Source organism: Xyrauchen texanus, chromosome 12 (genome assembly GCF_025860055.1).
Source record: "Xyrauchen texanus isolate HMW12.3.18 chromosome 12, RBS_HiC_50CHRs, whole genome shotgun sequence".
Taxonomy (NCBI): domain Eukaryota; kingdom Metazoa; phylum Chordata; class Actinopteri; order Cypriniformes; family Catostomidae; genus Xyrauchen; species Xyrauchen texanus.
Window position 1 is genome coordinate 40879072 of NC_068287.1, and position 12778 is coordinate 40891849.

Sequence of the window (12778 nt, forward strand, 5' to 3'; positions counted from 1 at the left end):
AGAATTCAATGAAGCTGTCAGCGGAGGACATGTGAGGTGTCTATTTCTCAAACTAGAGACTCTGATGTACTTATCCTCTTGTTTAGTTGCACATCTGATCTTCCACATCTCTTTCTGTCCTTGTTAGAGTCAGTTGTCCTTTGTCTTTGAAGACAGTAGTGTACAACTTTGCATGAAATCTTTTGGCAATTTCAAGCATTGTATAGCCTTCATTCCTCAAAACAATGATTAACTGATGAGCTTCTAGAGAAATCTGTTTCTTTTTTTTCCACCTAATATTGACCTTAAGACATGCCAGTCTATTGCATACTGTTGCCAACTCAAAAACAAACATAAAGACAATGTTAAGCTTCATTTAATGAACCAAATAGCTTTCAACTGTGTTTGATATAATGGCAAGTGATTTTCTAGTACCAAATTAGCATTTTAGCATGATTATTCAAGGATAAGGTGTTGGAGTGTTGGCTGCTGGGAATGGGGCCTGTCTAGATTTGATCACATGTGACTTTTTTCAAATAGTGATGCTGTTTATTACATCAGTAATGTCCTGACTATACTTTGTGATCAGTTGAATGCCAGTTGGTGAATTAAATTACCAATTTCCTTCTGAAACAGCTAAATTTGTACATTATTCCAAACTTATGGCCGCACTGTATATGCAATACCTGCGTTAGATTGTGTATAGACTTAACCTTTATTAGATTACTATATTAGACTGATACATTGAAACACCACAAGTGGAAAACATTTCTTAGAGGAATACAGTTATACAGAGTACACAGCACATGAATGGCTATAGAGAGGATCCTAGTGCTCGATCAACATGAAGATCCCAGTATCTCTTCAGCCCAGTCAGACTATTTTATTTTGGGCTGACAGCACCATCTTGTGCTCAAAAAGGAGACCATGTCATCTGCAAAACACACATCATGTGGCATACTGTATGTCTTAAAATGTTAATTCCACAAGTGTGAGAGGTTAATGTTATTTTCAGGGATCTTGCCTGGAAATTTGATTGCTTAATACTGTTTAATTTATTCTTTCATTTTGAAGACTTGGTTATTATTGCCTTCAAGCATGTGACTATATACACTTTCAGAATTCATTTAAAATATATTTATGACATTTTGGATAAAACATTTGACTAGCTTACTTCTGAACTCATATTTTATGTATTCTTGTATGAGGATGTATATGGATGGATGATAAATGTAGCCTGACGCATGTTTGTACATGGGAGCTCTATTAACTGCATGTATTTTCCAATTTCTTTCCTCCAGCTCCCTTTTAAGCTAAAAATAAAACAACATCAACCGCTTGAATGGTTTGAGACATACTTAAACGTGTATTAAAAGCGCATCAATAAAAAAAAGTTAGAAGATAAAAATGTCCACGTCAAAAAACTGCCATAATAACATTATGTATTAATATTATTTTCCACTTTCAATTAGTTATTTTTTTTAACCAACATCAGTCCTGATCATAACTACCAAATGTTCATTACTTTTCAGGATTTTAACCCTTTAAATGCCAGTTTGTTTATATAACGCTACTGTTGTTTTCTTACACACATACACACAAATTTCTCAATGCATGCTCACAAAACACACTCTTACATCCATACCAACACACACACACACACAATTTTAGCTGCATCATTTATTCAATTGGCCTGCAGTGCTCAATAATACAGCAAACAGAAAATAGGGAAAAAGCATGTATTTGCTCCATAGGCTAAACGTGAGAAAAATGGCGCCATCTGGTGGAAAATATTAAAAATGTTAAGACAGGGCTCTGGAATGAAAAGATTTTTGTCCTTAAGGTAATGAGTGTAACTATTTTGTGTACATAGTGTTTTATAGATGTATTAGCTAGAGTGAGAACGAGTCCGTTGACATGTAGAAATAAGAATTAAAATAAATACGAGCAATTTATCCATCAAAACATATTTTTATAAGCTGACGGTAACTACAAGATATCTTATTACATAATTAAGTTGATATTGTTGCATTTAATCATTGTATTCAAATACGTTGTCTATCAAATGATGACAGGAATGATCCAACTAGTGCTGAGGCAAGATATTTTAGCCACATATTTAGGGACCAAGCACAGAGTGTGTGTAAAGCTACATTTGATAGGCAAAATATGTTGTAAAGTCAAAATTGCCTCAGAAAAACGTATTATCATGTTCTATCCTCAGAACCAGAGTGAGCACCAAAGACAAAGTCTTGCATCATCCTGAAGGGGTTTATTTTCAGGGGTGTAAAGTACTTCATTAGGCTACTATACTTAAAGGTGCACTCCTTAAGACATGAATTGTAACTTTGCAATATATGTAGGAAATCATGACCACTCACATTCAAATAAAGACTCCAGTCATATCAGTAACCTTATAAAAGCTGTTTTATTCTACATGAACATGGGGGCTGCCATGTTATAATCACATGACCAGCCAAATATTACTCTTCATCTCATTAACCGTCCTGTTATTGGACACTTTCCCTCATTGATTAAAGTTATCATGGCTGACTGTGAATAGTACATTGCTACAATGGCATCTGAAAATGAAAACTATTGGTTTTAAATGATGCTGAATACAAGCCACTAGGTGTCAGTGTATATTGAAGATGACACAAAAACAAAACTTACTGAGTGCACCTTTAAATGTTATTTAGGGGTATTTGCTCTTTATTCAAGTGCAGTTTAAACCAAATACTTGTACTTATAAATTTCTAAAGAAAAAAGGTTATTTTTACTCCTTACAATTTTAGTTAGACGTTGCATTTTTACAGATCGTTTTCTTTTTTCATGGACTAACTAATCAAATTAAATCTTTTTCATTTGTATTAATTCCATCAACGAAATCAATTTAATGGACAAAGTAATTAGCAGCAACATCCTCTCTCACACATCTCCTCTCTCGATGTCATTCTAGCTAAGAAAAGAGTTACTTTTTTAAATACATTTAGTTTAATATTAATACTCTTTACTTCCAATCAAGTATGTTTTTGGCCATTTAGTCCAAAAAAAAAACAGTATTGCAAAAAGTGTTTATTTTTTTAAACAGCTATCGGAATGGTCTGAATTCCCAAGTAGCTCTAGCTGCAAGCCCGAGATCTCCAAATGTGGCCGGGATCTCCAAAAGAGGGTGGTGTTACTCCAGAAGGGGGCGGAGTTACTCCAAAAGGGGATTGCACCAACTCCAAAAGGGAGTGTCACTTCCACTCATGGTTAGAGATGGGAAAGGGGCTCCCTATATATTTGCTCCAACTCACGCCATTGATTGAGCCAATGTTGTTTTGTCGGGCTGGACAGGTTTCTCAAAACAAACAGAGGAATTTGTATAGTGCCACAGAGACACAATGTTAAAGAGTTTTTGAGAAAATTGACCTCTGGATGGCTTACTTATATTTGTCTCTGCATATTAAGCTGGGAAAAGTATAATTCCAGAGTTCTTTTTACACCTGTTTAATTTGCGATAATAACCTGCTGACTATATTATGCTGCTTATTACTCAGCTACTTACCAAATAAATAATGCATGTTTCATATACAGTGTGATCTTGACACATAATTATATTGTAATTGTCTGATTTAATCACTTTGTATACATTTTCTTTTTCAAAATTCAGTTCATCTAGAGTACTGCAAGGTCTTGGAGGACCGGACATCTCCATGTGTTGTTGGTCTGCTGATGTATGTGCATGAGAACCAACACCAGCTAGTTGGACACTTCTGTGAATAAGACCAGAGAAAGACTCAGTTGATGCAAGTGTAGATTGAATGCAAGTGTGCATGGTACGACTGTCCGATCATCACAGCAATGGATATGCAACTGTGTATCAAACCAAACTTTCACAAGAATGCATCATTATTCTTAATTTACAGTGTTCTGTTATAAGGGCTGCCGCATTAGTAAGGCATCGTTCGAGCAGGAAACGTTCCTGCTATTAAAACTGCAAGACCCAGCTCTGTGGGGACGAAAAAAATGTCTTGAGACTCACTTTTAAAACTACTTTACACAGCATCTTAAACATGGCGTTTCTGGTGGGAGATCCTTAAATAGCAGCGAGACATGTCGCAATGGTCAAAGATATACAGTGTGACTAGTGCAGGTTTACGCTGAAACATTGTCCTGTGTAAACGGCCCCTAACAATCGAGAAGCGGTACACAAAACAAGCTTGTTTCCTTTTCTATAATTTTTCTTTTTGGCAGACTGGAATAATAGTGCACTTGTGATGTCACAGTGATTTCAGTGACAGTTAGAATGTAGTACCAACCAATGTAGTAGAATCATCAAGTTAGGATTTGTTAGTAAAAATGTACTTTTAATACAGTATATCTGTCATTCTGGGATGTAATCCTTTCAGTTGTGGGAATATATTTAATTAGCAAAACTTGTCTTGCTTACCTTCACAGCGTCTTTTGTCCCCCAAATGAAAGTTGGTGGGACACTCGCACTCATAACCAATCTTTAATTCCCTACAGATATGGGAGCAGCCTCCATTGTTTATTAAACACTCGTTCACATCTGTGGATTTGAAGATGACAATGTAGATGATGGTCAACACCAATCCCATGAAGAATCATGTTTGTATGCAGTAAAAGTGCCTTCTTGAATGTCAAATTTACTTACTGCACCATTTTATTGGCTCGTCGGACAAATCCCTACAGTCCTGCTGCTTGTCGCAAACCTTTTCCATGCTGATACATTCACCACTGCTGCACTTAAACATGTGTGGTCTTTCACAGTTGGATGCTAAACATTTTTAGATTTAATTTATTGGAATAACATATCATGCATATTTTTGGGATCAATTGTGTAAAGGGCATAAGATGAATACTTCACCATTAACACAGTCCAGTTCATCACTTAAATCTCTGCAATCATACTTATGGTCACACCGGAGGCTACCATTGATACAAGATCCGTCACCACATTGGAACTCATCCGGTTGGCATATGGGTAAGGCTGATCATTAGGGGAAAGCAAAAAGCAATTTTTGGGTGAACTACTTCTTTAAATTGATTTTTGCAATCTTTGACCATTCTTTCAATATATATGTCGGCCAGTGATTTTATCCATTTCAGCAAGGGAAACAATTACATTTTCTTTGCAAAACTTTCTTTACCTTCACAGAGTCTCGTGTGCACCTTACGGAAGCCGATGGGACACTCGCACTCATAACCGATCTCCAAGTCCCTACAGAAATGAGAACAACCTCCGTTGTATATAAGACACTCGTTCAAACCTGTGGATTTGGAAATAACTTTAAAATGTCGCTCGCACAGGCCAAAACAAAACCCATGGAAAGAAAATGAATGCATAATGGCAAATTGCCTCCTTGAATGTTGTGTACTTACCACACTCATATGGCTCGTCAGACAAATCCCTACAGTCATGATGCTTGTCGCAAACCTTTTCCATGCTGATACATTCACCACTGCTGCACTTAAACGATTGTGGTCCTTTGCAATGGGGAGCTGAAAAATACAGATGTAAGTAAATGTTGTGGTATAAAATAATGCAGTGGTTCTCAACCAGGGGGCCTTCCTATTGGGCCACAAGATGACTTGTAGTGTTTTTAAATCAGCTATATTAAAACACATGAGTTGCCTGACCACTTTTGTGGAGCTTTCATGTCTATTTTGAAGCTTGACATAGGTTGTCATTATAAACTATTGTTGTATTGGAAAAAAAGCATGCAATTTTACCTTTTGTATTCCACAAAAAAAAATGGAGGAAACATCCTATCTGCCAACAACCAAGAAATACTGTGTCCAGGTGTATCTAGGAGAATTGGGGCTGTTTTAAAGGCAAAGGTGGTCACACCGAATATTGATTTAGCTTTTTATATGTTTACTGGACTTTGTATGACATTAAGTGATAAATGAAAACTATTTATGTCATTATTTTTGAAGACATCCTCACTATGCAACATTTTTCACAAGTGACTAAAACGTTTGCACAGTACTGTATACACTCACCTAAAGGATTATTAGGAACACCTGTTCAATTTCTCATTAATGCAATTATCTAATCAACCAATCACATGGCAGTTGCTTCAATGCATTTAGGGGTGTGGTCCTGGTCAAGACAATCTCCTGAACTCCAAACTGAATGTCAGAATGGGAAAGAAAGGTGATTTAAGCAATTTTGAGCGTGGCATGGTTGTTGGTGCCAGACGGGCCGGTCTGAGTATTTCACAATCTGCTCAGTTACTGGGATTTTCACGCACAACCATTTCTAGGGTTTACAAAGAATGGTGTGAAAAGGGAAAAACATCCAGTATGTGGCAGTCCTATGGGCTGAAAATGCCTTGTTGATGCTAGAGGTCAGAGGAGAATGGGCCGACTGATTCAAGCTGATAGAAGAGCAACTTTGCCTGAAATAACCACTCGTTACAACCGAGGTATGCAGCAAAGCATTTGTGAAGCCACAACACGCACAACCTTGAGGCGGATGGGCTACAACAGCAGAAGACCCCACCGGGTACCACTCATCTCCACTACAAATAGGAAAAAGAGGCTACAATTTGCAAGAGCTCACCAAAATTGGACAGTTGAAGACTGGATAAATGTTGCCTGGTCTGATGAGTCTCGATTTCTGTTGAGACATTCAGATGGTAGAGTCAGAATTTGGCGTAAACAGAATGAGAACATGGATCCATCATGCCTTGTTACCACTGTGCAGGCTGGTGGTGGTGGTGTAATGGTGTGGGGGATGTTTTCTTGGCACACTTTAGGCCCCTTAGTGCCAATTGGGCATCATTTAAATGCCACGGCCTACCTGAGCATTGTTTCTGACCATGTCCATCCCTTTACGGCCACCATGTACCCATCCTCTGATGGCTACTTCCAGCAGGATAATGCACCATGTCACAAAGCTCGAATCATTTCAAATTGGTTTCTTGAACATGACAATGAGTTCACTGTACTAAAATGGCCCCCACAGTCACCAGATCTCAACCCAATAGAGCATCTTTGGGATGTGGTGGAACGGGAGCTTCGTGCCCTGGATGTGCATCCCACGAATCTCCATCAACTGCAAGATGCTATCCTATCAATATGGGCCAACATTTCTACAGAATGCTTTCAGCACCTTGTTGAATCAATGCCACGTAGAATTAAGGCAGTTCTGAAGGCGAAAGGGGGTCAAACACAGTATTAGTATGGTGTTCCTAATAATCCTTTATGTGAGTGTATATTAGCATATGTGTTTATAACGACATGAAGGTGAATAAATAACAGAACTTAAATTTTTAGGCTAACTCTTCCTGTCTTGCTCAAGGGCACAATGGAAGTAGCTCATGGGTCATTTCTTCAGGAATTTGAACCTTCAACCTTTTAGTTACCAGTCCAGATCTTCAACCGCTACACCACACCACAGTCTTTTCTTTCACCACATTGTGCATCACAAACTTGCAATAGAGTGCAACAATGCCCAGCCTCTTTTTCAGCAGTCTTGTTTCCAGAAGAATATTTCCCATCCATCTTTTCCATCGGGATTTCCAAAAATTCCTTCATTTAAGTCATGAACCAAATCAACCATCTCCAAGGTGAATCACAACATTACAAAACTTTGATTTTAAGCAAACACAAAGACAAAGTTACAAGACGGTGTACATAATGTCTTTCATGCGGGACTGAACAATGATCCTGTGAAGCACTGTGAATCGAATAATCAGTACCGCCGCTCCCTACACGCATACTAGGGCACCAACTCCCAAGGGGGGCACCATCTTACCCTCGGAGGGCACCAGAAAGTCCACCGGCTGCCCTTACTCGCAGGTTATACGTTATTCAAGGTCCCGAAAGCAGTTGTGGAACACAGACGATCGCTTCACGCTCATATCACCCAAACCTCCTCCACCTGGAACTCTGAGTAGAGCATCAATTTGGCCAGTAGCCGCCTAGTATTGTAGTTTGAGTGTATAGTAAGACCGACTGTGTCATCACGATATGTCATGCGAGTGGGTGGACGTTTGGCACACTATGTTGGCTGCGATTCTTTGACTGGTAGTACGTTTCTCTTCATAATTCATGGGTAGTGTAGGAATTCTGGTATTAAACATAATTTCTTAAAAATTAGAGGCATATACCATTTATTAACAACCTCAGAGCTCACAGTAGGGCTGTATTTATAGGTTAAATGTCATCTTTAAAATTTATTGGGATTTTATTTCTGTAACCGTTGCACCCTATAGCATTTTTTGGGGTAGTTTGTTCATTGGTTGTACCATAAAGGTTACACTAACATACTTCCTCTTCTGAACTATTGACTTGTCTTAGAAGTATACTAACAGCAGACAGTAGGAAGTTCATCAGTGTCGTCACCACAGTCATTAGTTCCATCACACATCCAGCTCTCCGGAATACATTTGCCATTGCCACACTGAAGTTGCTGAGGATCACAAGTCATGAAACCTGTCAGACAGAGACACACAGTGATACTTCTTATCATAAGTAAACCAAGCTTTGAGCAGTGTGAAAAGCAGAAATGATGCTATTTTAGTATATATTATTTTGCTATTTTACTTTGCGCAAGTATGTGAACAGAAAAGAATGCTTTCAACACACATTTTAACGCATTTTTGCGTTAAAGAAAAGCTAGATACAGCACAACAAATGTAATGTCTCGAGATTCATTTTTTAAAGCTAAAGTTCATTTAAGTTAACACAAATCTTAAAAAATACAGCGCTCCTAGGGAGAGATGCTAAAAAACAGTGAGATGTGTCACAATGTTCAAAGACGTCCATCTTGTTCATATTTACATAGAAAAACAATTCCAAAAAAGTGCAGATGGATGTTTTTATTTAATTATTATTATTATTATTATTATATAATATTATCTGTAACTTGGGCAGCTCATGGGCATCTTTCTGTATATACAGTAGTTCATATGATTTGTGATCTATATGCTCTTTTTCAAACTCAATAAAAATACTGATCACAAGAATATTGATCACAAGAAATCACAAGATCCTGCAGACGGATGCCATTTCCATTTACCGACATAATTTACACCTGATCATAAAATGCCTCTTTCTTGACCACATTGAATTTCGAGGGGAGCGTCTCTGATTTCATGACTGCGTACAGCAATCATTACAGTATGTCAGTATGTTACTGCATGATATGTTATACTTGCATTTAAACTTGGCACAAACATGACATTGAGAGCAGAATAACTCTTTTAACTGAGCTGTTAAAATCAGGCACACGTTCTTTTTTCTGACAGCAAAGACATACTCGTAATTAAGACTACTCTCTGTCAGAGTTGTCAACGCTCAGTCAGAGCTGTAAATTGGTGCCTACACAGTAAATTTACCATGTAGGCACCCTAAACTTGCATCTCATCTTTCAGGCCAGTTTTCTTTCAGGTCAACAAGTGTCACAGCGGAGCAACTGATCAATCTCAGTGTAGTTTTGATAGTATATTTAAAGTGACATCACTCACCACAGCCTTTCTCATCTGCACCATTCCTACAGTCCTTTTCACCATCACACCTCCAAATCTTAGGCAAACACTCGGTACTTTGACCACCACAGCTGAATTGATTGGGTTGGCAAGTATTGTCTGATGAGGAAATATAAATATAATATAAAATACAATCAATAAGCATTTCAAATATAGCCTATGATCTGAAGCGCTAGTGTACAGCACGATCATGTGGATTTACACCCTACAATATCAGGAAAATAAGACTCTTCCTCGCTGAACTGCTTGGTCAGTCACTTGTCATAACTAGACTGGACTACTGTAACGCGTTCATAGCAGGCATCCTTGCATGCTCAAATTAGACCCTGCAAATGATCCAGAAGGCAGCAGCACAGCATGTTATCCCACTCCTTGTATCTCTTCACTGGCCACCGGTTGATGCATGTATCACATTCAAGGCTCTGATGCTGGCATACAGAACAGTCACTGGGTCTGCTCCAGCTTACCTAAAATCATTCCTGCAGGGCTACGTTCCCACCAGAAGCCTAAGGTCAGCTAATGAGCAGCACCTTGTTGTACCAACGCAGAGGTATCAATTCACTTTCCCGGAATTTTGGTTTCACTGTAGCTAGTTGGTGGAATGACCGTCCCAACTCCATCTGTGAAGCAGACACTCACTGTCTTCAAAAAACAGCTAAAGACATCTTATCCATGAGCACTTAACCATGCACTCATAATATACATATATATATATATATATATATATATAGCTGTTCTTTTCTGCATATCGCAGCGGCTCATTGTTGCTTGTCACGGCCCATTCGGCACGTTTCACAGTGGCATCTCCCGATGGCCAGTGTGCCCCTGATTGGCCCAAAAGTGGGCGGCCCACTGAGAAAATGCCCGGTATGCCAGATTTCCAGTCCAGCCCTGTATATATATATATATACACAAACACACACACACACACACACACATACAGCCACAACATTAAAACCACCTGCCTAATATTGTGTAGGTCCCTCTTGTGCTGCCAAAACAGCGCCAACCCGCATTCTGACATGCTATTCTTCTCAGCACAATTGTACAGAGTGGTTATCGGAGTTACCGTAGACTTTATCAGTTTGAACCAGTCTGGCCATTCTCTGTTGATCTCTCTCATCAACAAGGCATTTCCATCTGCAGAACTGCCGCTCAATTTATGTTTTTTGGTTTTGGCAACATTCAGAGTAAGTTCTAGAGACTGTTAAAATCCCAGGAGATCAGCAGTTACAGAAATACTCAAACAAGCCCATCTGGCAAGCATGAAACAGGGAGGATGTAAAAATGGGTGGGGCTTAAGGGCCCAAAGGACAAGATGGGTCCAAAATAATTACATATTTCAACTCTTGAATGCATTTTATTTATTCTGTGGTAAACATTGAATTAAACACATTATACATTAGATGTTCATTTGATTCTCACAAAAAATATTAATATTATCTTTTTAAATGATCTTTTCTACTTTTCCCTTCCAGCTTCAGTAAAAGGAATTGCAAACTAAGACAATCAACTCAAATCAGTTTTTGCAAAAGTCTTTAACACTTTTAGGATACTGAAAACAATTTATACTGTATATGGATAAAAATGGATAAATGGATTAGATAAAGAAATGTATTAAAGAGAAGTAATGTCAATGCTATTAATGAACTTGCATTACACTAAATGTTGCTTACCTGTTTGAACAGGACAAAACAAAGTAATTGTAAGTAGCAACATCAATGAAATCTCCATAGTTTTACAGTGCAGTCAAAAAAAAAAAAATCACCCTAGTTTCTGTAGTATGACATGTGCACAGTGGATCAAAGGATTGAATAAATAGCTTCTATAAAGCAGCAGACTTGCTTATCTGACATTGCGTAAATATGTACATTTTAAAACTCTTGTTGGTGTTGTTGTGTGGGTGATTTACTCACATGAAGGTGGGATTTTGGGGTGTGCTCAAAGCTCAAGAATTTAGGTTAATTTTCCCACTAAACCAAGCATATGGGGATTACAGAGACTCAAAAAAATAAAAAAAAAAATAAGAGAGACCGATAAAGTTTTACACATCATATATTATAAACATGCTCGGGATGTCCAGTTCCAGACTTTGCTTAGTTACTTTGGAGGTCACTTGAACCACCAGATCAGTGTTTGTTTTCCTTGAGAAGTGAACATTGACCCTTTGCAAATCAGTGGATATTCAGGCTGAAACTGTTGTGGCTCTCAGTGCTCATGGTGGGAAATAACAGAGTTGTGACAATGTTAAAGACGCTTGTCTGATACGTGTACATAGACCAAGAGTCAAAGAATACCACAGAAGAACCTCACGGTGTAAACGGCCCACAATGTACTTTAGATTGACAAACTTCATTGCAAAATGTATTGGCTGTAGGCCAGTGATAGGATTCTGTTCAATGAAAAGGAATTACGCACCATTTTCGGGTCAATGACATGACGCTATTTGTTTCGTCCACTAAAAAAATTATTAAAAAATACTAGATAAACAGTTATTAAATACACATCTTCTATGATTAACATGTTTTCAATTAATAAATTCTTTCTATAAAAATAAAGTCTGATATTTTTTCTGGGGTCAAAAAAGACCGTAATGTAAAATAAATAAATACAAATTAAAAGCTCTCATTAAAAGCTAAATAAATAAATGTTGGCTTGAGTTGTGCTAAATAATCTTTATCTCTTAAAATATGCAGTGAAAACATTTTATTTTTAAAATGACAAATATTTGAAAAACGTTTGGCCACCAAATCAGTCACGTGATGTAACCGCAATTTTGTTGTCACGTGACAAACATCATGAAGCATTGAAGACGAACCGCTGTTACAAAAACAAATCATTATTCAACATTTTGACATTTGTATGAAAAAGCACATTTGGTTCAGGTCATTTGGTGTAACCATAAGAAAACTTCTTATGACTTAAAAATGTATGATATTTGAAGAAGAAAAAAAATAGTTTTCACCTTGAAACGCATGTATTCAAGGTGCAAGAAAAGCATTATAAATCATTTTACTTGGTTACACCACATGACATTTTTAAAAGTAATTAAACCAATCTTTTTGTAGAAAATGCTACAAATGTTTTCCAAAACATGTCACAACAACATTAACTCAAATATTACTCAACAGATGTGTTTTAAACTAGATTTGTAAAATATTTAAAAAAATTATCACCTCAGACAACCTTATTCATCAATGACACTTTTAACATTAAATAATGCCTCTCTCCAGGCATTATAGGCACCTTGCTCCATTTGCAAAATAACTCAAGCATTAGGAATATTTCTGAGA

At 37.5% G+C, this 12778-nt stretch overlaps 1 protein-coding gene across 1 annotated transcript; it reads right to left on the bottom strand.

The window, feature by feature from the left end:
* Positions 1-1840: 1840 nt before the first annotated feature.
* Positions 1841-11542, bottom strand: LOC127652863 (low-density lipoprotein receptor-like). Its single transcript, XM_052139275.1, has 9 exons — positions 11162-11542; positions 9465-9584; positions 8308-8430; positions 5368-5487; positions 5136-5255; positions 4853-4975; positions 4640-4762; positions 4415-4534; positions 1841-3737 (listed from the first exon to the last, which is right to left on the bottom strand). Exons 1-9 carry the CDS (start codon positions 11217-11219, stop codon positions 3724-3726), a joined length of 921 nt encoding a protein of 306 aa, XP_051995235.1. The 5' UTR covers positions 11220-11542; the 3' UTR covers positions 1841-3723.
* Positions 11543-12778: the final 1236 nt, after the last annotated feature.

Excerpts from the sequence above, each read along its gene's own strand:
- LOC127652863 (XM_052139275.1), bottom strand. The coding sequence starts at position 11,219 with ATGGAGATTTCATTGATGTTGCTACTTACAATTACTTTGTTTTGTCCT. Across the intron at positions 5,488-8,307 it reads TGAACTTCCTACTGTCTGCT|CTCCCCATTGCAAAGGACCA; the intron begins GTTAGTATACTT and ends TGTATTTTTCAG. Across the intron at positions 4,535-4,639 it reads CGAGCCAATAAAATGGTGCA|ATGTGAACGAGTGTTTAATA; the intron begins GTAAGTAAATTT and ends TCAAATCCACAG.